Here is a 14,814-nt window from a genome sequence, read left to right on the forward strand (position 1 = left end):
ACCACTCTGTCAAACAGAAACCCTTCACATCCCTCTCTTTACTCGCGTTCTGTTCAGTATGCAGTGCTTTTGAGAGCACCGGAAACAGAGAGCAAGGGGATGTCGTACAAGTGATCAGCTCTACAGAGACACACTGTTTATCAACGGGAAGTTTTAAACATGTTCTTGTTTGTGTTCAAGTGATGCAATACACACACCATCTTCAGACTTATTTTCCTTAATTTGTAATTTTGACGGCAGGTTGAATCTTGTCACGAAGTCTTCATAACTGTTTAACAGTTATAAACAGGATCTTCCTCGTTCGAACCAATATTGTTCTCCGTTTTACCTTCACTGGTTCACGTATTTGAGATCATACAGATTGTTTTGGTCCGTGTGTGCGTTTGTGTGTGCAATGTATTAATTGGGAAACTTTGACAGTGGAACATATTTCAAAAAGAAAACACTCTATATTCAAGCACAAGTTTTGCTACATCAAACAAAGAGCATAACTATTCAGCACAGAATGTCCAATTGAAGAAATTCGGAGCTATTTAAATATGTTTTTTCAATGGTACATCTACTCCCGCAGACGATGTTTTTACATCGTAACCATGTATACCCGCAAATGTATTGGTGTTGTCAAGTCTGATAACGTGTGACTGTTGACAGTAGGCTATGTCTCCATGCACCCTGCATTTTGTCTGTTTCAACCCTTACCATCAGGTAGGCGGTTTCGAGCAATTAAAACCAGGACATGTAGATTCGGACAGAGTTTCTTCCCACAAACGGTCAAAACGATACCCGCGCGTCCCTGAATAGTCTGGTTGTATTGATTGCGGAAAGTGCTGTGATAGCTGTATCTCTTAATCTACATTAACGTCCATATGGTGCTCAGTTATGTGATACCGGAGCGGTAACTGCTACGTTCACTGAAACAAAAGAAACAAGAAATAGGGTTGATCAGAGATCTACAGGGCCAAATCATGCTGTAGAACACGTGTGTGTGTGTGTGTGTGTGTGTGTGTGTGTGTGTGTGTGTGTATGTATGTGTGTGTGTGTGTGTGTGTGTGTCTGAGCGTGGCGCATCCATAGCCTTACTCTGTAGCTTGAAGGCTGTGATGTACCTTGTTAGGGTACCTCGCGATGCTGCTCTTTCCTTGTACCATTTTTGACACTTTCATCTTATTCCTTTGGTTTAAACAAGTTTATTCAATAAATTCCATTGGTACTATTACCGCATACATGAAATAAGGAACATGGAGCACAACAAGCTAGGCTTATTCCTTTTCGGTTCCTGATTCCAAAAACATATAGATATGATAATGTTTGGATTACAAACACGCTCAGAAAGTTAAAACGAAGAGAGGTACAGAAAAGCGTGCTATCCTTCTCAGCGCAACTACTACCCCGCTCTTCTTGTCAATTTCACTGCCTTTGCCATGAGCGGTGGACTGACGATGCTACGAGTATACGGTCTTGCTGAAAAATTGCATTGCGTTCAGTTTCATTCTGTGAGTTCGACAGCTTGACTAAATGTTGTATTTTGCCTTGCGCGACTTGTTCCTTCTCTCACCTCGGCGCTATGTGTCAGTTTCCCTTCCTTGTCGTATCACGGTCACAGAGTGCCTAGTGCCTAGTGCCTGACAGGTTTCCATGTGCCTGTGGTGTTGTGCAAACATTCTCAACTGCTCGATTTACTTCCTTGTTTCAAAATGTTTGAGCACAGTGTTAATAAGATACAGACATCTTGTGTGGGTGACATTCAGACGGAAAGCATTGAAGTGAGCTCTGTGGTTTTTCATTCACGTTTTTGTTGCTGTGTGTGTTGTGTGGACAACAACAAGAAATGGATCGTACCGGGATCGGTTTACTCTTGGTCTGCCTGCTGTGTGTGTCAACGAGTGTTCTCGGCCAAAACATGGGTAAGATTGAACTGTACTGCCTGTGTTAGCTTTCATATAAACTTGAACAATATGTGATTTGTGAACCCCGTGGTACGTTTTTAAGTGAATGAAAGTAAATATTACATACGGATTGTTTTAAACTCGTACATTCTAAAGTATGCAATATTGCTGTTGCTGTTGTTGTTGTTGTTGTTGTTGTTGTAGTTGTTGTTGTTGCTTTTTTGTGGTTGTGGTTGGTGTTGTTGTCGTCATCAGGCATACGTTCTGACAACAACAGATCTGCTTCCATAAGAAAATCACCATCCTGTATGTGTGGTGCATTTGTGATGGAATACATCTTTGCGTGGTCCCTGTGCATCTCACATATTCTCGTTATAAGGAAACACTCCCCGCCCCTATTCCCCTCTCTCTGTCCTTCTGTGAGTCTGTCTCTGTCACACACACACGCATCTACATTCACACACACACACACACACACACCACACACACACACACACTTCGTTGATTCTTATGGTTTCTATTTCTGTTATTTTTGATCAGTGAATGTGGCGCCGGGAAACACGTGCCGTCAGAGTACAACGTATGGAGCTCAAATTCCGTCTTGTAACGCTGCGAACGGGAAGACTGGAGGAACATATTTTGCAAATGGCGCTGTAATCAACTGTATCCACACTCTTGATAGTAGTGCAACGTACTTGTCTAATGGTCAATGGAAGAACGATGACACTCCCTGGTGGGAGGTGGACCTGGGCAGGACGTATCCAGTGCGGGACATCAAAGTCTGGGCACGAACAAACTGTACGTGTTTTGCTTTTGTTTAACTGACTCTTTCTCTCAGCTGTAACTCTTTTTTTGCCTGTCTGTCTGTCTGATTGTCTGTCATTATCTCCCTCCCTTTCCAGGGCCGGACTAGGCGAAGAGGAGGGGGGGGGGGGTTGCCAGTGGTGGCCCAGGGGGATGTCCCCCCTGGCGGCAGGGGCGGATCAGTTCATTTTATGACTGTTTTTTTTTTTAAAGTATATTGTGAAGATATGGGTGTGAAGGCGCGAAGCGCCGAGCCGACGGCGCGAAGCGCCTAGCTTGCTAGGGGGGTCCGGGGGCATGCCCCCCCGGAAAATGTTGAAAAAAGGATGCAAAATGGTGCAATCTGGTGCATTCTGAGGATGATCATTACCAGTTTCAGGCAGCAGATTTTGTCACTGATTAATACCCCAAAAATTGAAACTCAATGTAAAATAAAGAAATGCATACCTCATTCAATATTTTTATTTTTTGGCCGGGGGGGGGGGGGTGCGGAAACCCTAGAACCCCCCCCCCCCCCCTCGTTGTGGGGGTCAGGGGGCGAAGCCCCCTGAAGCTGACGGGTAGGTCATATTCTGAGATAGGAAAATGGTCGCTCCTTGCATGAAACGGCATAAAATAAGCAATAATAAAAAATAAAAAAATAACTAAGGTACATGTTTCGGCTAGGGGGGGGGGGGGGGGGGGTTGCGCAACCCCCATAACCCCCCCGGTAGTCCGGCCCTGCTTTCTCTCTCTCGTGCTCTCTCTCTCTCTCTCTCTCTCTCTCTCTCTCTCTCTCTCTCTCTCTCCACCCTCTCTCTCTCTCTCTCTCTCTCTCTCTCTCTCAAGCTAACTTTGTTAACGAGCCGCACGAGCGGGTCGTCTTTGGCGACGGGTAAGTGGCGTCAGAGACTGGTAGCGTGCAGGAGGAGAAATTTTTGTTCATGGGCGAACACGTGACAGGAAGTCGCCGTTTGTAGTCTGTGGTGAAATACCTCACAATGTGCTCAAACAAATCACAGGCACAGGAAATGAACAAGAAGAAGTGTGTCACAAGAATTTGAATTCTAACAAAATCACTGAGCAACACAGGAACACAGGAAGTTGTGGAATACGTCACCCTATGGGAGGGGTGACGGAAAAATTGTTGAACAAAAACATCATAGGTCGATTTGCGCAGGGTCAACCGCAACAAACTCAAACCCAGCCATTCATGCATTGCTGTATTTTGAGTGACTTATATACCGACATTTTTATTTCTTTTTTTTCAGCACAGGTGTAGAAAAAATCATGAACCAAAATAATGTTATTTATTTTCTAATTTAACCTTTTTTTTACAAATGTGACCATGGTCTTTTAAACAAACAATGACATTAAACATTGTTATGTTAAAAAAAAAGAAAAAAGAAAAAAGCTTTTGTGCACAAATCAGAAAATACATTGTACATTTTACCTACAGGCCAAACCGTGAGTGTCGTGGCAAAGCCAGACCGAGGAAATTGCACTGGTTTTTATTTTTAGATCAGTGGCAAGTTGTCAAGAACAGGCGCTTGTATTTGGATGTGTCCACTGATAGTAGGTTTGGTTGTGATCAATCAGAATGATGTGGGAATACAAATGAATAACAGTTTGGTATGATGACATGTAATTCACAGATGCTGAAATGTAATATTATACATGATATAATATTATTAAGGCTGTTGCCATGACCATGAACCCTATGGGACTGGGTGGCCGAGTGGTAACGCACTTGCGTTCGGAATCGAGAGGTTGCGTGTTCGACCCTGGGTCAGGCCGCTATTTTCTCCCCCCTTTCCTAACCTAGATGGTGGGTTCAAGTGCTAGTCTTTCGGATGAGACGAAAAACCGAGGTCCCTTCGTGTACACTATATTGGGGTGTGCACGTTAAAGATCCCACGATTGACAAAAGGGTCTTTCCTGGCAAAATTGTATAGGCATAGATAAAAATGTCCATCAAATACCCGTGTGACTTGGAATAAAGGCCGCGAAAGGTGAATGCTCGCCTAACAGGCTTGAGGTTTGCTGGTCGATGTGAATGCGTTATATATTGTGTGTAAAAAATGTTTGTTTGTCTGTCTGTCTGTAAAAAAAATCCATTTCACACGGCATAAATTAATATGTAAAGCTATATAAGCTCACCATAATAATAATAAGAAGAAAGGTTTAATGTTATGTAAAATCAAAATACCAAAATCAAGCACCTATTAATCTGGTCAACGGCGCGGGAGTGTGTGTGTCTCTGCTCTCTCTCATCTCACTCTTGGCACACAGGTCAAAGCAGAGGTTAACTTGAGTGCACGTGTACCTAGCAGGAGCGGGGGTGATTTCTTGAATTAGCTGAGGGCGGTGTCGTTGTTTGCCGTTGTCATGAGAACAGTTACTTTTGTTTTGTTTCGTTTTTACCTCCAAATTTTTGCATTTTCACAACAGGCTTTTCTGTTTCATCTCTCATACATGGTGTCAATTGGAGAGAAAAACCGGAACAAAACAGAAGTAACTTATCTCGTGAGAACGGTAGTGCACTAGGTTTGGGAAAAACACGACAGTACCTTATCTCTTTCAACCCGTATGGGGCCCTTCAACATGTGACAGACTGACAAATGCACCGAACCCATTTCGTTCTTCGAGAGACTTTTTCCGTGAAAACCTTTTCAGTGCCTCAGGGTCAGTGTCATAAGAGCCTACATGTATGGCCGGACGAAGCCATGTTAACGGAAGGGATATAAGACCGTTTTCAGCGGATTTTCACACTGCTAAAACCTGACTTTCTTGCAGTTGCTTTGTCTGCAATGCCTTAGAACTCTACAAATAGTTAAGTTTTTCGCGTTTGTGTTGTAATTTGCAAGCAAACATCGTACATAGTAAAGTTAATCGACTTTGCTACAATTTGTAAAAACTAGGGCATTACCTGATACCAAAATATATATATATATATATATCTATACATATAAATAAAAGAGAGCGTCTGTCTGTCTGTGTGTGTGTGTGTGTGTGTGTCTGTCTGTCTGTGGTCGCCATACCTCAGAGATGGCAAAAGATAAGCACAAGATATTTTGCATCCACACTGCCCTGGACCCACAAATGTGCACATGGGTTTTAGTTTCTCCAGACATTGTTTCCTTCCTCGGATAATTACCCTCCCCATCTATCAATACAGTCTATATAGTGCAAGGGAGGTAAGTCATGCTTTGTCACCCACGGAAGGGAGGTAACTCTCGTCAAACCAGTATACCGTGTCATTCTCAAGGGTTACCCCCCGCCCGCTATCATCCCGCCGCCCCCCCCCCCCCCCCACACACACACACACACTAACCCTGCCCCCTGCTCCCCCTCCCTGCCCTTCCAGATCATCGCGAATAATGTTTACGAAACGATCGTCTCAGTGAAAGATCACGAGAATTTACAGATTTCTCTCCCCTGTTCAAAAAGGTATGACGCGCTCACTCATGAGGTATGCGTGCTTTGATCAGACGGTAACTACAGTGGGTGTGAGAAGGGGTAAACAAATCACGAAGAACACGTTGAACCAAATAGAAACTTGCCTTGCCTATACATCCAAATGTATGAGCTCACACTGTCATTTTTCTTATCCACATTGGAATAAGATTCGAGAGGTTTTTGAGAGAGGGGAGAGCAGAAACACCCGGGCGAAGCCGGGCCTGACTGCTAGTATACAGCCTGTTCCAAAAGAAACGCAACCAACCTGTTTGCAAAATCAAAGTGCAAAATTTATTTTGCAAATAATATTTCATGAAGTTACATACGTGACGACATAGGGACAACTCAAACACACGACACACAACAAAGTAGACAGCTGTCTGCCGAGCGTTTTTAATTGGTCACCAGTTACTGCCCTCTAATGTGGAGAGGGTGAAATTGACATCGCACGTGAACAGTGCCCACGTGTTTGTGAATGGATCAAGTTTCAACTGAGCTGGCAATACAGTAGAAAATAGCAGTGACTTCTTCAGCTGGACTGACGGCAGAAAGGGGACATAAATTGTGCTTCAATTGTCATTGTTTTCCACTTTTATTGTTAAACCTGTTTTGTTCCACATGTTGTGATTTGGAAATGTACCAAAACGGAAATATGTAACTTCATGAAATATTATTTGCGAAATAAATTTTGCACTTTGATTTTGGAAACAGGTTGGTTGCGTTTCTTTTGGAACAGGCTGTATATATAAATCCCATGCTGTTTTCAAATACAGCGTTTTGCTATTCACTTCAATATAATAGTAAATAACAATCAAGAAGTAACGAAGTCTTTTAACCACAATTTCCCAGATATTTAAATATAATAAAGTGTTCCTTTTTAAGAAGTATTATACAGGAAAGTTATCATGCTGTTCACCCTCGTGACGAATAGACTTCAATTCTTTGCAAACGCCACTCTGCATGACTAAGCACTCACTTTAGTATTATAATATTGTATCTATTTTGTTACATCTAGTCAGCATTAGTTAACCTTGACGACAGATATCATTGTAGGTAATATCAATACAATGTCCTATTTTGATGCTATATTATTTGTATGCCAGTGTCTTTGGGTATTTATGGCAACAGCTACCGAAAGCTACGAATCCAAACAAAACAAATATTCATTCCTGTGCCATCTCTTCCCCTTTAAATAGGAATGTTGCCACTAAGAAAGATACAAAGAAAGAAATTGCCCATGTGAAGGGAACATAGAAAAGGATGTCTATTCCAACAGAAACATGTGATGTAAAAGTAAAAACATGCATGTTTAATTTAAAGTGCACAAATAATAAGATTTCAATATTTCTGGCCTATTTGTGTTTCTAGTAGTGCGTAGACACTCTTTCCCTCACTTTAACCTTCACCGGACCACGCTTTGGACTACACAGTTCGGGTGATGTGGTTCGTGTACGACCCATACTTTCCCCAAAAATTATTTGACGTAAATAGTATGAGTCGTATACGACCCACGCCATCCGAATAGGAATAAACGTGTTGCCGCCTCTTTTCAGAGTATGGGTCGTAGGCTACATGACCCACGCCATCCGAATAAGGATAAACAACGTACAATTCCTTACGTAATTCCCAATGGGTCGTCCACGACCTACATCATCCGGACTGTGTAGTTCAAATTACGTCATCGTTTATTTGTCTGTTAACAAAGATAATCTTTTATCAGTTTGGCCATTGGATGGTCGTATGGTGATTGGAGATTACAGGAAGTCTTAATCAAAAACTCCAAATAGTTTCAAAGATAAAGATGATTTTGTGAGGCTCTGGGTCGCCCACGACCCACGAAGCACGGTGCAGGTTAATATTTTATAAGTTACAGCTCCGTCCATCCATGGTATCGCCTGATATTTTGTCGAGACTGGGTCAATGAATATGATGACGTCACTCGAGGCTCTGCCGAGAGTGACGTCATTATATTCTTTCACCCCGTCGAGGCAAAATATCACGCGATACCATGGATGGACGGAGCTGTAACGTATACATATGGCATGACCAAAGTATAGAAATTTGTCATGGGATGTGGAAACAAATCATTGGAAATTCACCATGGGCAATCAACCCAAGGCTAGAAGTTGTAGAACTATATTATGTTTCAGTCTTGGCAAGGCCAGTTTTGTCCAGTTCCGGAAAAGACATCATGAATTCCCTGCCGAGACGAAAAAAACAGTATTCCATGGATGAAAACGCATAAACTTATATCCCGTGACGCATCAAAGCTAAATTTTGTGTTGAAATGTCTTCACAACGTACAGATACTTATAACGACATAATCGCCTTCACAAGACAGGAAAAACGCACACTTTGTTTTTCGTCTGCTACAAATCTAGTCTTGTTGGTTGACGGAGAGAATAAAGCTTCAATCGTACCTTCATCAACAGGAATAAATGCTCAATCCGCTGTCAGTTCGCAACTGAACCTTGTTTTTTTTCTTTAACGTTTTGGTTAACATTGAAACGGCAATCCAAAAGAGTGTTTCAGCTGTTTCAAGACACAGGCTTAGCTCCTTCTTTTGAGTTGCTTTTCAGTCTAAAATGACACCGGAAGCGAACAAATTGTCGCGTATACTGTCGTCACAAAAAGACGTCATGACAATGTTACACGCAAAGCGAAAGAGACTTTGACGTCATTTACTTTTGTTCGGAATTTTCCGTCTGTTCCTAGCTTGTCAGTGAAGACCTGACGTGAGTAAGCTTACCCAACACGTCTTTGTTCTCTATTCACATTGCAGCTGTGAAATAATCAGTCTTGTGTCTCGGTCGTGTAGGTACAGAGTTTGCTTCTGCAATCATTGTGTTTTATCTCCCACAATTCCGAGAGGAATGGGTCACGTGAGATAGAACGCGGGAATACGTCACTGAACGAATGGTTTTCGTCCTGTGAAGACGTCTTGGTGCACTGTCTCTCTTGCTTTGCTTTCATTTTCCTCTAACCTTTCTCTGTACAAGTTTTAGTTGTAGGTTAGTTGAAGTGTATTGACTATTTTGATTGTTTATCATTGTGTCAACTTGCAAGGTAAGGAAACAGTTTGGAGTTTTCGGTGTTTGTTGGTTTTTTGAACCGGGAACTTGTTGTTTCGCGTATGAATTTTATTCGTCGAAGCTAACACATGGAAATGTTAGGCGTCAGTCGGCGCGTTCATTGTTTTTGCAGGTGTGACCTACTATATTTGGGTCAGTTGGGATCGTTACTTGTTTTTGCACGTGTGAACTAAGGTCAGTCGGAATTGTGACTTGTTTTGGTAGGATGACATATTATTTTGGCTACGGAAATGAAGTACACGTTTGCTGACACAGTCAGTCACGATTTGCTGAAGCAGCCTCTTTGTTTTTTCAGCAGCTGTCTCGATTACAGCAATTACTATCGCCTGAGGCGAACTATGGGCCACAGAAGGTCCGCTGTGCTAAGGCTGGGCACTAGTCCATTGAAGATTTGAAAATCTTTGCAGTGGATTTTAAATTGTTTTCATACTGTAACGGATGCGCTTGCTCGTCCGCAGGAATCAATATAACTTTTTCGTGTGGTTTTTGTTCGGAATATGGCGGACTCGGGAGGTGGTGAATGTGCTGCTGGCGGGAAGAAAACCGGCAAGAAACCGGCGAAAGCACAACCTTCTGAAGTGATACCGTCAGAAAAGACGGGAGTTGATAAGTCTCTTTCAATAGAGAAGAGCTCGTCTGGCCCACGTGATTGTGAAGTTACTCTGAAAATGGACAAAATTTTGGAGACAATGACTGCCTTGTCTGGCAGACTATCTGATTTGGAGAAAGTTGGTAAGCTTAATGCGACGCCTGTTGCTTTAACATCGCGTGGAACCGAGTCGCATGGAACCGAAAGCAGTTCGGCGCAAGAGTTGCAAGCGGATGGAGAAGACGGTGCTTCGGTTAGATTTGCTCATGAGCAGTTCGAAAATGAGTTTGATTCGGCTGAAGACACGGATGTTGCTTCGGACAATGATTTTGACGCAGGCATAGTAGTGGATACAGTTGGCGAGGGGATTCATCCATCTCTGGCAGATCGTTTTGAGGAAGGACTTCTTCTTCCATCAGATGGGGCACGTGTGCGAGACACTCTTCAGAACTATCCGCGGCCCAAAAATGTCACGTCGCTTCGAACGCCGACTCTCAATCGTGAATTAGATGGCAAACTGTTAGACAAGTTCGCAAAGAAAAGAGACTCGAACCTGTCCTTTGTTCAGGAACAAGTAGGTTGTGCGCTGAAAATTATCGCTCAGCTTATGTCCGACCTCAAAGAAAAACCAGCAAGTCGGAAGATGAGTGAGCGTGACAGCTTTAGCAAACTGGCCGATGCGGCTCGACTTCTTATGGCTTCACACAAGGACCTGTCACAAGTGCGGCGCGAAGCACTCAGGCCGACACTTAGCCAAGACTGCAGGGCCTTATGCAATGCGCAGCTAAATTTCAAACTGACGTCTAACGAGTTTTTGTTTGGGGAGGATCTAGCGAAAAGGGTCGACGATGCAGTGAAGAACAGGAAATTATCATCCACACTGTCACAGCCCCTTTCAAAAAACGCCACCAGAGGTCGTCAGTTCTACCAAGGGCGACCTCGACAACAGTTTCAGCAGAGACAACAGTACCAGCAGAGAAGAGGTGTCTCCAACCGACAGACAGGACACAAATTCTCTCCCAAGTTCCACTCCCAACAGAGCGGGATTCCCTCCAAGAAAACAAAACGGGATTAGAATCTGATATTTGTGCGCCAGCGGTTTCTATTTTTAGGGAACAGGTCAGTTCAAAATTTGTGAATACTCCTGAGAACTTTCATAGTGGAAAAGTTGCTGATCATTTGAATAGTTGGAGACAGTTAACCTCTGATAGATGGATCCTTCAGCAAGTCGCAGGAATTGAAATTGAATTTATGATCACTGGTGAACACATTCCAGACAGGAAAGAAATTAGATTTTCTTCTTCCGAGGATGAGCTAGTGGCTAATGAGGTAGCGAAGTTAGTGGAGAAACAGATTGTTCAAGAGGTGGATCAACGGCCAGATCAACTTTTATCCAGTATTTTCTTGCGTCAGAAAAAAGATGGTAGTCAAAGGGTGATTTTAAACCTAAAAAAATTGAATCAGACAATTGAAAAGATTCACTTCAAGATGGATACATTAAAAAACGCAGTGTCATTAATGAAAAAAGATTGCATTTTTGCCTCAGTTGATCTAAAAGATGCATATTTCTCCATACGCATCGCTCACAAGTTCAGAAAATATTTCAGATTTCAGTTTCATGGCAAAACTTTTGAGTTCCTGGCTCTTCCACAGGGATGTCATGATTCTCCCCGCATTTTCACGAAACTACTCAAGCCTGTATTGGCCCACTTACGTTTATCTGGCCATACCCTTCTGATATACATTGATGATACCCTTTTGCAAGGAGACACTTTTGAAGAATGCCAGGCAGCAGTGTTAGATGCATGTGCCTTGTTGGATCGTTTGGGCTTTACTGTGCATCCTGTGAAGTCGGTATTTACACCTACTCAATGCATTGAGTTTTTAGGGTTTCAGCTTGATTCTCAGAACATGTTAGTTTCTCTGACCCCCCGGACAGTTGATAAAATTCGTACTAAGTGCGCTGATTTGGCTGGAAGAAAGAAATGTACAATTAGGCAGTTGGCTGAAGTTATCGGATATTTAGTGGCTGCCCAACCGGGTGTTTGGGTTGCACCTCTCTTTTTTAAACGATTAGAGATCGCAAAAAATGAAGCCCTTGCTGTTAGGAAAGGTGACTTTGATGCAGAACTTGTGGTTTCAGAACAAGTTCGTTCAGACCTTCTCTGGTGGATTGGTAATGTAAAGCAATATCCTTCCCCTGTTAGCAGAGGCATACCTACTGTTATAGTAAAATCAGATGCTTCGAAAATAGGGTGGGGGGCGGAGTGTCAGGGTAGCACCACAGGTGGAATGTGGACCAAGGAAGAAGCTTTTGAACATATTAACTGTTTGGAACTTAAAGCAGCTTATTTTGCCTTGAAATCCCTTTGCAGGGGATTATGTCACTCTTACATTCAGTTACTTACAGACAATAGCACCACTGTTGCTTGTATTAATAAAATGGGCAGCACAAAAGTTTTGTGCAACGACATTGCCAGAGACATTTGGTTGTGGTGCTTATCACATAGTAATTGTATAACAGCAACACACTTACCGGGTTGCCTAAATATAGAGGCAGATGCAGAATCCCGTGTAGATAGACACAACATTGAATGGCATTTGGACACACAAGTGTTTGCAGAAGTCATCAATCGGTTTGGTCTCTTGTGATGTAGACTTATTTGCTTCTCGTGTTAACGCACAGTTAAGAAAGTATGTTTCATGGAAACCTGACCCAGATGCATTTGCCATTGATGCATTTTCCTTAGACTGGTCATTGTTCAAGGCGTTCTGTTTTCCGCCTTTCAGTCTCATTCCAAGAGTGCTCCAAAGGATAGAAGTCTTAGAGGCGGAGTGTGTGCTGGTGGTGCCATTATGGACAACGCAAGTGTGGTTCACGAAACTGTTGCGTCTACTAGTAGAACTGCCGGTCATGTTGCCCCGAAAAGAAAACTTACTCAGTCATCCACTGACAGGGGAGCACCATCCACTACTGAAGAAGATGAAACTAGTAGCATGTTCCTTGTCCGGAAAGCCCTCCAGAAACAGGGAATTCAGGATGAAGCAACAGACATTATCATGTCAGCCTGGAGAGAGGGTACGAAGCGCAACTACGAGTCATATTTCAAACGCTGGCTTCAGCATTGCCTTGAACGGGATAGAGATCCCTTTTGTGCTTCTCCACATGAGTTGATAAGGTTTTTAACGAAACTTCGAAGAAGGCAAAGGATACAGCAGTTTGAACATGGCACGAAGCGCTGTTTCCGCATTGTCCCTTCAGGATAATTGTTCAGTGGGTTGTCATCCACTGGTGAAGAAGTTTTTGAAAGGAGCTTTCAACAGACGGCCAGCTTTGCCCCGTACTTGTGTGACCTGGGACGCTAATCTAGTGCTAAATTTTTTAAAAGAATGGTCACCGGCAAAATTGTTATCGCTGGCGCAATTGACGCTTAAAACTGTGCTGTTGTGCTTGTTGGTCTCTAGTCAAAGGGGACAGGCGATTTGGTTGATGGACTTGCGTAACATGAGTTGGACAAAGGAAGATGTACGATGTAGGTTTGGGGATTTGCTCAAAACTTCTGGCCCAAACAAACATCAGAATGAAGTGGTATTTTGTGCTTTTCCGTCTGATTTGGTAATTTGTGTTGTACATTATTTGAAACAATATGTCAAAAGAACTCGTGCATTTAGAGGAACGGAAACGAGACTCTTTATCAGTTGGACAGCCCCTCACAAAGCGGTGTCGAGAGATACTATCCGTCGATGGACAAAGATTGGATTACAAAAAGCGGGTATTGACATGACAATATTTACGCCGCATTCAACTCGTTCCGCTGCATCTAGTAAAGCTGCAAGTAAAATTCCTCTGGCAACCATTCTGAAGACTGTTGGTTGGCGTCGGGCTAACACCTTCACAACTTTTTACAAGAAACCAGTGGACAGTGGGAGGAGTTTTGGACAGGCTGTTCTGTCATGAAGAATTGGGGTAGGTTTATATGTATTTCAATTCATCGACAGTGCTAGGGTGTAAATGTTGCAGACTTTAAAGTCTCACGTGACCCATTCCTCTCGGAATTGTGGGAGATAAAATTACATAATTATGACGAGCTTACCTCAGTAAGTGAAGTCTAATTGTGGTTTTATCGACCACAATGTAGAGAGGAAAGGGATTACGTGCCTCGCCCTAAGTTGTCTTCAGAGTTATACTGATAACCGTTTTCCCTCCCTATCCCTTTCCTCTCTCTTTCTCTTTTTTCTGCACCATTTACACGTCGTTAAACAGTGACGTATTCCCGCGTTCTATCTCACGTAATCCCTTTCCTCTCTACATTGTGGTCGATAAAACCACAATTAGACTTCACTTACTCAGGTAAGCTCGTCATAATTATGTAATTCGTGTTGATGACGGCTTCATAAGACAAATCAGCGAATCTATCGTGAGGAAGACGTTTATGTACAAATCACCGAACCCAACCCATTTTTTGTGTGCATTTTTCTGAAGAATAAACTGCATGTGGTTAATTTCATCCGTTTAATGCTTGTCAAAACGAGCCATAAGGCTCTAGAATAAAAGATTTCACGCATTGCTTGGCCATCTGATCACAGATGAGGTCGCAGTTTGTAGGTTGAATCTATGAATCGGCCAGAGATAGATCTGCATTTCTGGTACGACCTTCCAGATTATCAACAGCGGGTTCATGGTCGGAATCAAGAGGTCAAATTTGCGTGGCTCCCAATCATTTCATAAAAGATTTCCATTTTCTTGTTTCTGCGGCTGCGCAAGTTATTTTGGGGTGCGTATCGCTAGCGCTACGTGTCATTTGTCCTACGTGTCATTTGTGCTACGTGCCGCTATCGCTACGTTGATTAGTGCTACAAATAATTTGTCTATGAGTCGCTATCATTCGTTCTTTATCACTACGTGTCCACAGCACTACATCTTTTAGCGCTACGTGTCATTATCGCTACGTGTCAATACCACTACTTACTGACGACTTTCTCTTTCTCATTTTTTCTCTCGCTC

General features: G+C 42.8%; 1 protein-coding gene across 1 annotated transcript in view; it reads left to right on the forward strand.

Annotated features, from left to right (window-relative positions):
* Positions 1-1,714: 1,714 nt before the first annotated feature.
* The window catches only part of LOC138965699 (uncharacterized), a 61,139-nt gene continuing 48,039 nt past the window's right edge, over positions 1,715-14,814 (forward strand). The window contains exons 1-2 of the mRNA XM_070337875.1: positions 1,715-1,904; positions 2,427-2,684. Coding sequence (XP_070193976.1) covers positions 1,829-1,904; positions 2,427-2,684 — 334 coding nt within the window. The 5' untranslated portion in view covers positions 1,715-1,828. The remainder of the gene's footprint in view (positions 1,905-2,426; positions 2,685-14,814) is intronic.

The sequence above is a fragment of the Littorina saxatilis genome, linkage group LG4 (genome assembly GCF_037325665.1).
Source record: "Littorina saxatilis isolate snail1 linkage group LG4, US_GU_Lsax_2.0, whole genome shotgun sequence".
Lineage (NCBI taxonomy): Eukaryota > Metazoa > Mollusca > Gastropoda > Littorinimorpha > Littorinidae > Littorina > Littorina saxatilis.